This window comes from Dipodomys merriami, unplaced genomic scaffold (genome assembly GCF_024711535.1).
Source record: "Dipodomys merriami isolate MVZ:Mamm:240054 unplaced genomic scaffold, mDipMer1.0.p SCAF_416, whole genome shotgun sequence".
NCBI lineage: Eukaryota > Metazoa > Chordata > Mammalia > Rodentia > Heteromyidae > Dipodomys > Dipodomys merriami.
In genome coordinates, this window is record NW_027205782.1 from 628399 (window position 1) to 645792 (window position 17394).

The window sequence follows — 17394 nt, forward strand, 5'->3', positions numbered from 1 at the left end:
TTTCTCAGTAGGTGAGTTTTAAAGTGTTCTAGCTTTAGATAGGAATCTCTGTTCCCATCATGCTGCTTACTCTTTATGAAGTCTTGTAGCTTCTTCCCTAACCACATAAATGTGATCTTCTGAATCTCATATGACTATGTCTGACAAGTTTTCCTCCCCATTTGGGGCAGTAGCTTCCATCCAGATGATTCTGGTTTCCAAATCATCCTGTGTGTTGACCCTGGAGAGTTCCTTACTCTCATGAACTCAGCTAAACATTTAGGGCAACGTTTGGTACATTTTACTCACAATTTCCAAGCTTTCAGTAAAAAAAAAAATCAATATATTTAGTCTGCCAAGAGTATATCATCACCATCTTGACAGAATTTAAATGTCTACTAGTGGGTGGAAGATGCCTGTCTACATTTAAAGGGAAGGAGGGGGCTCTGCCCTTTCTTAACTGATAGATTTTTTTCTAACTCACTCTGAAGTTCTGAGGACTGCTCTTTCAGCCATTCACTCAATCCTTGCATTCACATTTCATTCAATAAATATTTAGCAAGATTCCACTCTCTAGACATTCATTCATTTAAAAACATGTATGGTGTATGACAAAAAACATGTATGACATCTACTGTAAGACAGGTGCTCTGGCTCAACAGGGAGAGACAGAAATATTGATAAAATATTGATTTAATTTCCTAGAGTGGGAAAACAGTGATTTGTGCCCAAGCAGTTTTGCATGTTTATCACTTAATTGACAAATAATTGTGTGCATTCTATATTTATGGGGTTTCCATTGTGTAGTGACTTAATGAAAGTCTTCAACAGAATCTATCACCTCACAAACTTACTACTTTTTTGTGTTGCAAACATTTGAAATCTACACCTTTAGCAATAGTGAAATACACATTCATAAAACATTAGGCTATGCTGCTTGTCAATATATGGATGCACAATAAGGTACTTATATCATCTATAAATCAAGATATGAGTTTATCCACCTAAAATATGCAAAATGCCATTAGTTATATAATCTGTTTGAGGCAAATGCATAAATTAATGCTGGCTGAATACTTGGCTAAAATTCCTTTTTGGCTTGTATCATAGAAAAGGACAGGCATAAATGGAAGTGTCATTAGAGCAGCATTAGCTTTCATTAGTGGCCTTTAATAAATATGTGCACATTATGAATGTAATTATACCTGTAAGGATGACATGGACTTGCAGTGAAAGTATAATAAGTAAGCAGAATTCACCAGGCTGAAGCCTCTTGCATCTCCCTGCCAAGATATATCATTTATGAGTTTCATTACCCAATGTCCTAAAATAAGTGACCTTTTCCAAGTCCCTGGGGATTGGCTTCAACTACAGTATGTTTTTCCTTTTCCTTCTCAGGATTTAACAACACAGAGAGAACATGTGACAAAGAGTTTATCATCCGGAGAACAGCCACCAATCGAGTCCTGAACGTTCTCCGTCACTGGGTCTCAAAGCATGCACAGGTAATTCAGAGGCTTCAGTAATTATTTTCAGAGAGTGTACATTTAACTTCTTAATCTAGTCTCTTGATTCTTTGCAGTTAGAGGTTCAACCTTGGAATTGGAAGCTGGAAAGGGAAGAACAGGACAGACATGTAAATCAAAGCAACTAAGCATGTCACTGACACCTGCTGTTTCCCATGACATGATATTACATGTCATGGTGAACCAGTAATACTCTCCCCCCTCATCTCCCAGGAAGCACCACCTGCCATACTACAGTGATAGCAGAGTCACTATTTCTCACACTAGGGACCACTTTTCCAAGGTCATCTCTGTAAGTGAAGTTGTGCTACGGAGGATCTCCAGCTCCACTGGCACCCTTATTCTCCCAGGTGAACATCACAGAATTTTCTGGGAGGTGAACACTACTTGGGGCCCAAAGATAATCAAGCATCTGGTCCAGAAGTGTTTTCTAGACCTTTCTAGACACACTTTCCTGCCTGGGCTGGCTTTGAACCATGATTCTCAGATCTCAGCCTCCTGAGTAGCTTGAATACAGGCATGAACCACCTGTGCCTGGCTGAGACCTACTCTTTTTAATAAACTAAGGGTTTATTAGTCTGAGATATTAGTCATATAGGATCCATTTTTATTTATTTGTGAAGTGTAATGGAATTTTTACATCTTTTAATAGACTGTATTATTTTCATTTTTTATTTTTATTTTGTTTCATGTTACTTTTTAAATTCTTTTATTATTTGTTATTATAGAGATGATGTACAGAGAGATTAGTTATGTAAGTCAGGCAGTGAGTACATTTCTTTTTGAACAGTGTCACCTCTTCCCTTGTTTTCTCCCAGTTTTTATCTCCTGATCCCCCTATTACTTTTCCTTTTAAAACTTTTTTAAATTCCATATTACTGTTGGTAAGGCTTGAATCTCACTTTTCTCATTGTGAATTCTGTCTCCAATAAGAATTTCAAGGGTGTGACCCGTGTGGTGATGTTATGGACTGGGCTGCCATTACCAAGGATGATGTAGCAGACCTGTGAAGGCCTCTGAGAATATAATGAATGCAGACTAGGGAACTCTGTTCTTTGATCTCTTATAATGTATGATTTTCATTGTAAAAATACTGTACAGAGGGGTTACAGTTACATGAGCAAGGTATGAGTACATTTCCTATCGAGCATTGTTGCCTCCGCCTTTGTTTTTCCCCTACCATCCCTTCCCTCCCCACCTCCACACCACCCCTCCCCCCCACCGCCAAAATTGTAAAGTTCATTTTCAACATAGTGTCTTGTACATCATTGTTACAATGGCTCAACCTGTGTCTCTATTTAAGCATTTTGTTTTTTCCTTCTCCTCCCCAAATTAGAGAAATGTAAACATAAGATGCAGGGCACTAGAATCAAATGCAGTGAAAATAGGGGTTATATGGTGGGGGAGGAACATACCAAAGAAACAAAAAAAATCACATAGCACATTATAAATATTTTAAAAACAATAGCAAGCAAGAAAAAACCACTGTGTACCTATCTTGGGGGGTCATTTTGCTTAACATCATCTTATATGGTCATACGTACATAGCTTTTGACCTTTTCTGCTTGTCCTAGATGTTTAGTAGTTATTACAAATAAGGGAAACCATAGGACCTATGTTCCTTTGGGCCTGGCTTACTTCACTTAATATAATTTTTTCCAAGCCTTTCCATTTCCTAACAAATGGGACAATGTCATTCTTTCTGATGGAGGCATAGAAATTCATTTTCTTGATCCATTCATCTACTGAGGGGCATCAGGGTTGGTTCCATATCTTAGCTATGGTAAATAATGCTGCAATAAACATAGTTGTGGTGGTAGCCTTAGTATGGTTTTGTTTGTGATCGTTTGGGTAATTGCCCAAAAGTGGGATTGCTGGGTCACAGGGGAGCTCTATGTGGAGTCTTTTGAGGAACCTCCATACTACTTTCCAAAGTGGTTGAACAAATTTACACTCCCACCAACAATGCATAGGATTGCCTTCTGGCCACATCCCCTCCAGCATCTGTTGTTATTAGATTCTTGATTTTAGCCTTTCTAACTGGGGTGAGGTAGAATCTCAATGTTGTTTGATTTGCATTTCTTTTATTCTCTCCCCAACTTTTGATGCAAGGTTCTAGCCAGCCTTGCATTCAGGAGGACCTGTCTTTAGATAACGAATGCACTAGGCCTGTACAGAGCTAATAAGATAAAAGAGGGAGTTGACTATTTTGCAAAATGTTGTAAACTCTACAAACTTGTATGTAAAGTAATGGGTAGCCTGTGGGTATGATCTATTTAAAAAAGAGTACAATTAAACACCAGAAAACCAGAAGTGGCACTGTGGCTCAAGTAGTAGAGCCTTGAACTGAGTAGCTCAGGGACAGAGCCCAGGCCCAAACATCAAGCCCCACAACTGACAAAAAAAAAAAGCTTTTACATCTGCAAACGTCCCATTGCAAGGTGTGTGTGTAGCAAGGATCTCTGTCTGGGGAAGTCTGGGAATGCTGGAGGGAGAGCAGAAGATTGTATGGAGGCAAGAATAATCTAGCTGAAATCTCTACTCTGGCATTTAATGATGGAGTGGCTGAGCAAATGATTCAGTTCCTCCAAGCCTTAACTCCCTCTATAAAACTGGGAATCACAGCCAGGACCAGTGGCTCATGCCTGTCATCCCAGCTACTTGGGAGACTAAGCCTGAGAATATCACAGTTCTAGGCCAACTTTGACATCAAAGTTCACAAGATTCCATTGCAAGAAAAAAAGTTGTGCACAATGCTGTATGCTTGTCAATCTGGTGTCAGAGGGAAGCATTATCAGGAGGGTTTGGGGCTCAGGCCCGCCCAGGCAAAAGAAAACTTGCCTAGTAAATGCCAACCCTTGAATTCAAACCCCAATATCACCCCAAAACTAAAGGAAACAAGCTGCAGTGGAGAAAATTGCATGTTGAACAGCTGTGACAGCTGGAAGCCCAAAGAGTTACAGATGGCTGCTCCTCATGGACACAGCCTTATAAAGGTACTGTCTAGTTCAAACTCAGATATTTTGTTTCTGTCTGACCAGTGAGCCAGTGAAGCCTCAGTGGGCTTCAGTGAGCGTTGCCCAGTTGAATTTGGAAAGATAGTAGATATGCAGTAGCCCCTAGATACCTATAGCTAATCAGTCCTGTGAAAGGCAGTTATCATGGCTGAACAGGTGAATTTCTGTCTGCAATTTGATTAATGGTGACTAGTGGTCACTGTATGAACAAATAGTTCTAATTTGAAAACTACCCAGAAGTCCACCAGGAAACTAGAACCAGTGCTCAGAAGTGAGGTCTCCTTCCTCTTCCAGCACTGCCTGACAGGTGGGCTCCACTGGGACTCCTGGGAAGAGGACATAGCTTTGTGGAAGGAAAAGCAAAACCTTGACACAATGTCCCTGCGGGGGACATGCATCTCAAAGAGGAAATGGCAGCTCTTCCCTTATAAGGAAGCTTTCTTATACCCCTCAGTTTGGGCTTGGAGCCTGCAGTCCCAGGTCATAGAGAAGTGACATCCATGCCCTGGTGGCTTGTGGGGTGAAGAGAAAGTAGGCCTGGTATGTGTGCCTCTGCTTAGCATGATCAAAGATCTGGGGGATCAAAGCCCCCCCCCCAAATGTGAGTTGAGACAGCGCCTCTCGTCTGTTTGTTATTTGACAGTTGAGGAGTCTCTCTTTATTTTATTCTTTAAAAAAAATTCTTGGCATTATTTAGCAAAACACATAATTGAGTGTCACAATGGAGTGTCGTGTTCAGATGTTTTTCTTTGTGCCAGATCTGCAGCGGAGGTTGAGCCAGGACAAGCACAGCACAGTTTTTGATGTGGGTGGGAAAATGACATATGTAAGAAACAATCCGCTCCTGAACAGGCAGCTCCTGTCACCTCCACTGACAGCTCGTGGCTGTCTGCCAGCTCGGTCCTGTCCTCACCCCCCTCCTGTCCATGCCTGTGTCTGCCCATCTGCGAATGGTACTTTTCCATCCATATATCCTGCCCCCCTTTACTCCCAAGCTGAACCTCCTTGCTTCCGTTGCCTGGGTCGACTCAGAGTATGGGGCTCTGACCCTGGAGCTCTTTGCAGGGCAAGGGGCTCAGACTGCTGCACTGTGCCCTGCTTCCTGAAGATGCTCAGGACTTTATACTCCCTGTCTCCAAGTCCTCATCCATTTCCAGGGAAATCCCTAGGTCTTTAAATTAGGAGGAGGAACTATTGAATCTCGTAGAATAATGTAGGAGCCAACTGAAGGCTTGATATGGTAGGTGGTTTGTGTGTGTGTGTGTGTGTGTGTGTGTGTGTGTGTGTGTGTGTGTGTGTGTGTGGTGCACTAGGGGTTGAATTCAGGGCCTTTTAACACTTGCCCTGCAAGCACTCTACAACTTTTAATTTTATTCTTGAGCTAGGGTTTCACCAACTCTGTGTCCAGATTGGCCTTGAATTTGCCATCTTCCTGCCACCACCTCTCCAGTAACTGGGTTTACACCATAAACAACTATGCCAGATTTATATTTTAGTTATGGTCGTGCCCTGTGGGGCTGTGTAGGTGACTTGAGGACGTACGTATGCACTGAGAAGGTAGCTTCCTCTGCAAGGATGGGCCCTGAATGACAGAGACCCATTTTTAAAACTTCAGCCAATATTGTAGCACCGACTATGCCACGGGCGGGCGCTACTGTAACCAGGTTTCAAGGGGTGGCTTATTTCCTCCTGGCCACGCCTTTTATGAGGGGAGGGGGTTATTGGCATTGTCCCTGTTTTGCAAATGGAAAATTGAAGCTTAAAGCCTCAGTGGCTCTCTGAGAGCAAAGGGCGGTGCTGTTTCCTGCTCAGGCTGTCTTACAACCTCTCCATCATGCCAGCCAACTCTTGGGGTACAAATTGACTTCTGACACAGAGTAGTGAGAATCTCATATGCTTGTCCAGCAAAGCTTTTCTGCTCCATTTCTAAATCTTTCCCTCTCATGCCTGAGTCTACTTTGCATTTATACGGATTCATTCTGCTGAGGTTTAAAGTGGGGCAAAGCTCTGTTTTCTCCTCTGATGGCCGCACTTGCACCTCTTGAGTTCAGGGATTATCCAGCAGACCCTGGAGTCTAGCCAGGGCTAGGATCCCCTCCACTTTTCTTGAGGACCTCAATACCCTAAATCTTCCACTCCAACAGGTGGAATGAAGCTCACTCCACTGCTGGGGTGCCCCTAAAGTCCCATGAGGGTCTTGAGACTGTCCAAGAAATAAACAGTGAAACTCTAGTCTCCATGGGAGATGTTAGCAGCAATGAAATATTTCTTTTAAATAACAAATTGGTGGTCTATGACTTCTGTCTTGAAAATGGTCTTCTCTGAAACTCACCAAATGATAAATGGGCTTCATACCTGTTTCTCTGGTTATCATATTTACTGGTGTTCATTCCCTTCTGATTGTCTATACCCCTTACGGTCCATCTTTGTGTGTCTCAGCTAAGAACTCTTAGACACACACTGGGTACGAGCAAGTGTTTGTTCACAGACCCATGTTTTCCACTGCAGCAGCCAAAATGAAATCAAGAATGGTCTGTTTCAATTAAATAGGCCAGCCACTGCCATTCTCCAGGTCCCCTGGGCTTCCTGGATGCACAGGCTGAGATCCATCTCTATCACTGCTGCGCTGACGCCTGTTGAGCTGTTTTCCTCACAAGTATTCTCTCCTGTCTCTTTCTGGCTAGGCATGTACCCAGAGCATCACAGCTCCTTTTAGTTCTTCAAAGATCCCTAAGTAAAAACAAAAGTCTCTAGTAGGGAAGAAATGTGGAACCCTGAATAGAAGTCTGCATTCCCATTGTTTAGCTTGCTTGAAATGTTAGCTCGCTTGAGTCCTCATTTGCAAGACTGGCAAAATGATCTGTATGGGGTTCTCATCTGCCAGATGCAGGTGCTCACCCCTGTGATCTTAGCTACTCAAAAGGCTGAGATCTGGGCAACTTCATTTCAAAGCCAGCCCAGGCAGAAAAGTCAGTGAAACTCCTTGCAAAATAATAAACAAAAATCCAGATTGGAGGAGTTACAATACCACTAGAGCCTAGTTGACTTACATGGTAGAACACCAACAAAATGAGCAAGCCAAGAAAACACAAGACCCAGGTTCAAACCCAGGTAGCCAAATCTATTACCTGATATATAATCTAGATTTTCTTTTGTTAATCCTGAGAAGAGACCTTCATCACCTAGACAAACAACCTAAACTCAGTTAGAAAATCCTACTTCCTTTAACTACTTACATATAGATAGATAGATAGATAGATAGATAGATAGATAGATAGATAGATAGATAGATAGATAGATAGATAGATAGATAGATAGATAGATAGATTCCTGCTGTCACCCCCTAAACCTTTCCTGAAGCTTCCCAGGCTTTTCTTAGTTTTTGGCGAGACATCTACCAAAGTCAGTGTGAACCAGATTCATGTATTTTAGAAGCCAATATCCTTGATAGGACTTGTCCTCACGTTACATTAAGTTGCCAAGAAAGAAGTTTACTTTTTCTTGTAGAATGAATAGGGGTCTCAAACCTTTGGTGGGTGTGTTTTGTTGACAGAAATCAATGAAGTAAAACATGGAATTTGATGTACTTAAGAGGTTCTTAAGTCTGAAGTGCTTTCTGATGGGGGGGGGGGAGTATAAGAAGGCCTTGCTTCTCCTCCTTTGCATCATTCCAGCCCATAATCACTCTTGGTCCCTAAAAAAGTATCTGGAGACCAAAAGTATCTGGATTTGCAGCCACATCCCTAGCATGGGGAATGATGGCCAGACCTGTGTTGTGACATCACGGGATTTGTTCAATGGGACAGACCTGGATGAGTGTTCTTACATATTGAAGGCACATCAGGTTGCCAGTGCCCATTCTACATACATGCATCGACTGGTTTGTATCCATCCCACTGCCCTGCCACATCTGCTGCCCTGCCTTGTGCTCATCTCCTTGGTTTTCCTTGGATTTCCTGGCAAACAAATTATTTCAGTCATATTCCTTTAAGCTTCACATGTCTCCTTGGCAGGCAAGGAGTAACGTATATTTATCTAGTAGCTTTCTGCATCAGACTTTCCCCTTCACAAACACATTTCTGGTCCTTTTTTTTTAAAGGTTTGCATTAGTGGTAAAGGCAAAGATAATTTTATTGACACTTGGCATTATTTAAGTAAGAAAAATGGAAGCATTAGGATTAAAAGCAGGACCTTCCAGACTTTTCTTTTTCCCTCCAGCCTTCATCATTGTCTTGAAAGCTACCATATATACACATTAGCCATCTTTCTAAAAACCTAATGGAAAACACAGCCCCTGGAAAAATTCTCTTGTTCTCTGGTATGCGCTTTTTAACCTGGCTGATTCTCTTTTGAGGTTTGAAGAAGAAAGCTTGGGCACTATCTGATATCTGGGTTATGGGACAGTAATTCAAAATTCTTATAGGCACAGCTGTCCAAACTAGAAGCTGAATTTTAGTGAGGCATTCAAATGCAGTTGTTGTTTGGAATATGAACAATTCAATGCTTTTCTGCATGGTGTTTTCCTTCTCGATGAATTATTTTACATTACATTTACCTCTTCCCAGTTACTTTTGTTCTAACATACCTCCTATATTTTTCATTGTGCCTTCTTCTAATAGCCTACCACTGCACATCTGCTAACTAGTTTCTCAAGGCAGTAGTTTAAGAATTATTTAGGTCAGCTGGGCACCAGTGGGTCATGCCTGTAATCCTCGCTACTCAGAGGCTGACATCTGAGGATTGTGGTTCAAAGCCAGCTCGAACAAGAAAGTCTGTGAAACTCTTATCTCTGGTTAACCACCAAAAAGCTGGAACTGGATCTGTGACTCAAGAGGTAGAGTGCTAGCCTTAAGCATAAAAGCTCAGGGACAGCATTCAGACCTTGAGTTCAAGCACCAGGACTGGTGTGTGTGCCCATATGGGCATGCGTACATGCATGCATGCGCACGCGCACACAGACACACACACACACACACACACACACACACACACACACACACACACACAGAGTTTATTAGCTCGTTCCCACCCATTCATCTTAAAGTAAAACACCTTTTCTTGAATCTTTGCCTATTCATTCAACAAATATTTGTGAGTCAATCAGCAATAAGGTATAGTATTTATATATATTTGGGGGCTAATTATATCCAAAGTTTACTACCTGAAATGTAAGTCCCTAGGTGTAGATAAATATTTCCTGCATAATCTACTGCTCTTAGTAGGTTACAAAACCTGATGAGTAATTAATGACTAGTAAGAATTGGAAATTGGAACTTGTCAAGTGTTGTTTTATAGGATTTGATCCCAGATTTGTTGCTCTCCTTTATAGTTTTCAGTTAGGGTTTGTTTGTTTGTTTTCATAATGTGGCACAATAAGGTTTTGCAATATCTTTGTATTTGGGCAATAAAAAGTGCTAGAAAATCCCCACACTCTTACTGTTCTAGTGAGAGCCCCAATTCATTTACAGTAATTCTCCAGAAGCAATGAGAGTGAGGCAGCACAGAGTGACAGGGGTTGAGCAAAGTGAGTAGGTGCCCTTCAGAGTCTCTCCCTGCCTCTCCCTCTCTCCCTCCTTCTCCCTCTGTCTCCCTTCCTCTCCTTCACCCCACCCACCTCTGTCAGGTAGTCATCACAATCTCCCCTAAACTGAGATTCAGTGGAGAAACTCAGGTTCCTCTCTCCAAAAGAAAATTTGAGTGTTAAAAACTTGTTCTCTCTACTTCATTAGCATGAGTAATTAGAAGATGAGTGTCCCAGACTAATCAAAGTTGATTTGCCTATATCTTGAAATGGTCACTCAACAGCTCTGCCTCAGTTTCCCCATGTACGAAGTGACCTGAATCTGACTTAAATCTTTTTTTTTTTTTTTTGTGGGGGAGGTCCGGTCATGGGGCCTGAACTCTGGGCTTGGGCGCTGTCCCTCAGCTCTTCAGCTCAAGGCTAGTGTTCTACCACTTGAGCCACAGCGCCACTTCTGGCTTTTTTCTTTTTGCTTATGTGGTGCTGAGGAATCGAACCCAGGGCCTCAGGCATGCAAGGCAAGTGCTCTACCACTGAGTCACCTTCCCAGCCCCTGACTTAAATCTTTATATGACTTAAATTCTTTATCTTATGCCAGGCAGTGGTGGCTCATACCTATAATCCTAGCTACTCAGGAGGCTGAGTTCTGAGGATCGCGGTTCAAAGCCAGCTCGGGCAGGAAAGGTCATGAGACTCTTATCTCCAATAAACTACTCAGAAAACCAGAAATAACACTGTGGCTCAAGTAGTAGAGCACTAGCCTTGAGCTGATGAGCTCAGCAACAACACCCAAGTCCAAAGTTCAAGCCCTACAACCAACAAAATAAATAAATAAATAAATTCCTTATATGTCAAAGACAACCAAAGTATTCTTTTCATTTTATTGAAAGTCAAGTTATACCCTAGTCTAGAGCATTCTAACACTCTTTTATTCCAAGTTTTAAAATTATTTGTGTGGTTTTACTTACTTCAGCACTGTTGTTCTTGTCCCCTTAAAATCTCTGGCCACTGTGTAGAATTCATTGTACTGATTACTACGAGAGAACCACTGTCACAATTACCATGATTCTTACACCTGTGTTTACTGAATCATATGTTTTAAATGTCCTTGAGCTCCCTTAGCCATAGGTAGCATATTACTAATCATTAACGAATAAAACAATGCTCTCCTGAAACAAGGAATAAAACAGAATACCTAAGCTACCAACACTGGTTAGTCTTACAGGGCTAGAGAACATGGTAAAATTGCCTTTTATTTATTTATTTATTTTTGGTCTGTCTTGGGGCTTGAACTCTGGGCTTGGGCGCTGTCCCTGCACTCTTCAGCTCATGGCGAGCGCTCTACCACTTGAACCACAGTGCCACTTCCAGTTTCCTAGTGGTTTATTGTAGATGAGTCTCATGGACTTTCCTGCCCAGGCTGGCTTTGAACCGCAATCCTCAGATCTCAGCCTCCTGAGTAGCTAGGATTACAGGTGTGAGCCACCTGCACCAGCTGCCTTTTATTTTTTAAATGAAAGAAGTAGTGTAGTAGTTGAAAACTCAGGCTTTGACCAAGACTGCTAAATACAATCCAGAGTTTACCAATTGCTACCTGTATGACTTTGGACAAGACATTTAGACTTTCCGTATCTCAATTTCCCATCTTATAACCTTGGCAAGTTTCCTATTGAATGTTAAAGTAGTTAACTTAACCTAGCATGAAACCTCTCACTGTCTTAGTTATGTTTATAATCAGCTTATCTCCCTGGAGGACTCTAACATTATCAGTTGATAGTGTTTGCTTGAAGTTGCTCACTGTCTACCCCACGCCCACCTTGGGCTCTGGTCCATACAGCTGTTTCAGCTATGCAGGTGGATCCCAGGCCCTAACCACGGCTGAGATTCAATAAAGCATGCCCAAGTTCTCCCAGTATTTACATGAAATCCTCCAATCCTTGCTCTTTCTCTCATCTGCTTATCAACCTAGAAGGTGCTTGTACTCTGCCTCTTCTCCAGATCTTTCATATATTGGCTTGCTCAATAATTGTCATTGAAAAAAAATAGGAATTATGGTCTTAAAAAAAAAAAAAGGAATGTAGACTTTCTCTCCTCTTCCCTCAGCCCCCTGGGTTACACCTTAGAAAATGGGTTGATTTTTATTTTTTTTAATATCCAGTTCTTGGTCTCCTCATCCTTGTTTCTTGAACGGTGAAACAAAGCCTCAATAATTTGGTTCTGTGAGTGGTTCCTTTGGGGTCTCGGATGCAGCAGGTTCCTCTCCTGGAACCTGTTTTGTGTGACAGCCTAAGCAGGCAACCTCCCTGGGTCCACAATCAGCCGGCCAGAGTTGGGTAGAAGTGGCACCTTCGATCTCACAGTGGCCCAGCAGCGCCATCTGGTGGGCCTTGACTGCCCTCTGCAAAGGCTGCCTGAGACCAGCCAGGCGGTGAAATGCAGTCCAAACATTTTAGCTACCCCTGTAAGCCGTCGGTCTTAGAAATAATTTATTAAAATATAGAAATAATTTATTAAAATATGTCAAATGTTGTTTTCCCTACTTTAGATTTCTTATTGAGGAGCAGCATCTATACTTTTAAGAGGAACTTTTGAATAACCAATTCTTATTTCACATGCATTTGTGAAAAATAGAATTATGTAGGCCAAGTAGTACATCAGAAGATTTAATTTTTGTCGAGGTTGATTTTTTATATATTTTCTTTTTTAAAAAAAGAAATAAAGACAGTATGAAGTATTACCACTCAGAATGGAGTTCTTGGAAAACAGTACAGCATCATCTGGGAGCTTGTCAGAAACGTAGGCTCTCAGTCCCTGCTCCAAATTAGCTGAACCAGAGCCTGTATTTCACCCACAGTTCAGTCCTAGTTGTGCATGAGAGGTTGCTCTGCACAGGCGGCAAGAATCTGATGGAAGACCTGTGTTTCACCGCAGCATCTCTGTCTCCTTACATATAGTCCCAGAGACCCATATGGTGAGAGATTACAAGCTGGTTCTCCTGACTTTTCTCCCCTGGAGGCCGCTGAAGAACAAGTTAGTGCATACATAAGGCTACTTTGTACATTGTAAAAACCTATGGGGAATTATGGAAAATTCATATGTTTTATACTCAGCTATCAGAGTCTTGGTTTTATATAACTACATATCATCAGCAGAAGGAATATTTCTTTAAATATAGGCTGGATAGATTTCATCATGTCTTCCAAAGATCTTGTTCAGACAAGTCTTCCCAGAGCTCAGAATAAGGAAATCATCTTCTATCTTTCTTAATAAGACCTTTCACATTTACCATCCTGTGGCCCCAGAAACATTGCCCCTGTTGAGCCTGGTAAGGGACACAGCAGGTGCTTGTTGATTAAACTACTAATTAGCTCTCTGCATGGCCTGAACAGGCGCCTGATGTCCTTCTCACTAATCGTGCAGTTTATGATAATTACATTATTTGCATCATTAGTAGCTTCACATAGCTACATGAGGACTCAATTGTCTTACTAATATATCAAATATTCATTAGAGCACAGACTCCTGATGATGGAGAAATCCTTTGGTAGTGTATAGATAGAAGTGAGTGAGACCATCCGCTTTTTACAAACACTACAGCCTTTACCTTGAAATCAGGAGGGGAGGGAATGAAGGAAAGAATGGCAAGAGATTATTCTCTTCTCCTTGTGTAGAGTTGAAAAGAAAGATTATTAGCAAGAAGCTGCTGCACAATAATTCGGTGAAATTTTAAGAAACATATTGTCTAGAATTGATAAGAGATAGTTCCAGATACTTGGGGGAGGGCAGAGAGAGGAGAATTGCAGTTCAAAACCAGCCAAGGCAAAAATAAATCAGCGAGACTCCATCTCTCTGGCATGGATGATACATATCTGTAGTTCCAGATGCTCAAGAGGGAAAGGCAGCAGGATCAAAGTCAGAAGCTAGCCTGGGCCAAAAAGCACAACCCTTGTCTACAAAAACTCCCCACTAAAAACAAAAAGACTGGGGCCATGTTCAAGTGGTAGAGCACCCTAGGTCCTGAGTTTAAGCTCCAGTACTAAAAAGAAAATCAACAAGAGATATAAACATTTGTGCTTCCTCAGTGGCTATCTGTCTATCTATCTATCTGTCTGTCTGTCTTTTGCCAGTACTGAGGCTTGTACTCAGGACTTCTTACTCAGCTTTGAGCCACTTTTGCACTTCCAGCTTCCTGCTGATTAATTGGCGGCAAGTCTAGAAGATTTTTCTACTCAAGCTGGCTCTGAAACTCAATCATCACATTTCAGCCTCTGAAGTAGATGAGAAGATAGATGGGAGTCACCAGTGCCTGGCTTCCAATGTCTCTTTTCCCCTAAGAAATGATATTTTTGACAAACAGTGAAGTAGAGCATTGAAAATAACTTACTCAGTTTGCCATGAAACTGAGGTACAGAAATAATCTATTCAAATTAGGTTAAAATTTTACATTGCCTTTGATTTATGAAATTTTTATGGGCATTGTAATTGACTATATACAGTAAAATTTATACTGTTTTATTTTTATCTAATTCATTCCATTAAGAATATTCTATTATAGCTAAGAATATATCCAGCTATTTCAAAGAATTTAAAATGCCAATTCTTCAAAATTATTTTCCTTAAAGTTAAAATGTAATTATAAGCTAGGCATTGGTGGCTCACACCTGTAATCATAGCTACTCAGAAGGTTGAGATCTGAGGACTGTGGTTCAAAGCCAGCTCATGTAGGAAAGTCTGTGAGACTCTTATCTCCAATTAACCACCAAAAAATTAAAAATGGAGCTGTAGCTCAAGTGTAGAGCACCAGCTTTGAGCAAAAAAGCTAAGAGGTAGAGTGTCAGCCTTAAGCTCAAGCCCCAGTATGAGCACAAAAATGTAATTTTAATAACTTATACTGTAAATCAATAATATAGTACTGTATTATTATAATAAAGTATATTATAATAGTTATACTGGGCTGGTAGTATAATGATCACTCATGCCTGCCCATATAAGGACTGGGTAACATTCAATTCCTCTCTGATAGCCTAACAGTCCTAGAGTGCTGCCCAAGACATTTCATGACCTATAATAATAACAGTATTCAAGAGCCACAGCTCTCCATTTTCATTGTCTTATTCCACTAACATTTTACCTTAAGAATTTTTGAATGAAGAGAAAAATTGCCAGAATAAAACATAGTATCCTAATAGACAGCTAGAAGCACTGCTTGCTAATAGGTTTATATTATCTTTTTCCCAGTCCAAGGACAAGGACCTACATTTATATAACCATCAGTAAAACAACCAAATCCAGGGAAATGGCATCCTGGTCCAGGGCTCTCATGTAGGACACAGTCCTCATCGAATCCTGCCAGTTGTCATAGTAAGGCCTCTGCACTGCAGCCCCACCTTGGCCCCAGGTTTGGTATCATTCCTTATGTTGCTTTTGGCTGTTGCCCCTTTGGAGGCCCATTAAACTGGAGCAGTTCTGTGGTTTTTCTTTGCCTTTCAAGACAGTAATGATCTTGAAGCCTATAGGCTAATGCTTCTTCACAATAGTATGGAGATCAGGCATTGGGGTCATAAATACTAAGAAGTGTTGTGTTGCACTGCAGAGCATTGTACTTGTAGGCAGTGTGGTGTTGGTCTGTCCCATCATTGGGATAGTATCTTCTGTCCTTTGGATAGTGTGCTATGCTAGATTCTCCCTCTGTAATTAATGAGCAATCTCTAGGGTGTATTTTAAAATGTCATTTCTAGCCCATTTAGTATCCATTCTGCCTGAATCAGCTATTAACTGATTTGGTTGAAAATGGTGACTTTGAAAGTGATAAAGCTTCAGTGTTGAGTATAATAGCCAAGTGAGAACAAGAGGCCTTGGGTGGTTCCTTTCTGACTCATTTATTCCTTTGCACTTACTAGTTGGAATTCTATCCTAAAATAGTGTTATCTTCTTCTCCTTGTATGTATGTATGTATATAGGTAGATAGGTAGGTTGGTATGCATTTATGTATGTACCCATCCATCCATCCATCTATCCATCCATCCATCCATCCATCCATCCATCCATCCATTATCTATACATCCATCTTTGTGAGTACCAGCAAGGGCTTACAAGTTCTTTTTATTCACTTCATTATTGCTCATTATTTTCATTCATTTTGATGTTCATATTTTTCTCTGTCCATTGGGAGCCCCTTCAGTTTAATCCCTGTGTTTGTTTAACATGGCCTATCAATTTGTTTCATTTATTCTTTATCTCTTAGCAGATAGACAGCTACACAGATCAATAGACAGATACGTAGATACATACACACATAGATGAGAGACACATAGATATATAGAAAAATAGATATGGATATTAATATTATTATCAAATGAGAGTTTTATTCTTATAACAAAGTATTTTGAGCAACTGTTATGTTCCACTTAGTAATCTTACTCATGGTCCCGGGGAAACCTAGACAGTTAAATTGACCTTTACATATAGTATGGGAAATTATTATAATAGTTCCTTGGAAGCACCAAGGTAAAGCTCCAAACCCCACTGGGTAAAGAAAGAGCTCAGAGAGAATGCACAGCACCCTCTGGACATGAAAGATGATTGTAGCTTGGAAGCATGTAACTCTCTGAAGAACCGAGAACATTGAAGTCCAGTACTCTGTGTGTGTGTGAGTGTGCTGGTGGGGATTTGGGGGAAGAAGAAGCCGGACAGGCAGGCTGGGGCCTTGTAAAAGACCTTGCCCAATTATGGTTCTGGATTCATCAACTTTCAACTTCACCTGCATGTTCACATCGCCTGGAGATCGCCTGTGGAGAAAACAACAGGGTCCAGTCTCAAACCACTTAAGTCGGGGGTGGGGGTGTAGGGTCCATATATTTCCATTTCTATTCCTAGTTTCTGGAAGATTTTTTTTTATGAAGAATGGTGTCACATGTCACAGAGCTAAACCCTTAAAACCAAACTTTAAAAAATCATCACTGTATTTTGTAGGATTTTGAACTCAACAATGAACTGAAGATGAATGTCCTAAATTTACTAGAAGAAGTTTTGCGAGACCCAGACCTTCTTCCCCAAGAAAGGAAAGCCACAGCAAATATCCTGAGGTAAAGACAATTCCGCTGATTGAATTGTGTCGGCTCATTTGTGCTCTGTTTGTAGAAAATAAGATCCTATATCAAAGCAGAAGGATAAATCTTAGGTTCCTGCAGGCAGCAAGATTTCTGTTCTCACCAGTGAAGTACGATTTATCTTCTTCTCTTTCTTGGGGGCAACTTGGGGCCTGCTGTTATTGGAGGTACTTGGACCAAGTGGCTTCACTCCTGTGGAGTGCATCCTCTCCTCTTTATGTGTACAGATGGTTCTGGCAATC

At 41.1% G+C, this 17394-nt stretch overlaps 1 protein-coding gene across 2 annotated transcripts in view; it reads left to right on the forward strand.

Moving 5' to 3' along the window:
* The window catches only part of LOC138807212 (ras-specific guanine nucleotide-releasing factor 2), a 216923-nt gene that overhangs the window by 178381 nt on the left and 21148 nt on the right, over positions 1–17394 (forward strand). For both annotated transcript variants that reach the window (XM_069992805.1, XM_069992806.1), the window contains exons 18-19: positions 1378–1484; positions 17016–17128. In XM_069992805.1, the coding sequence (XP_069848906.1) occupies positions 1378–1484; positions 17016–17128 (220 nt within the window). The remainder of the gene's footprint in view (positions 1–1377; positions 1485–17015; positions 17129–17394) is intronic.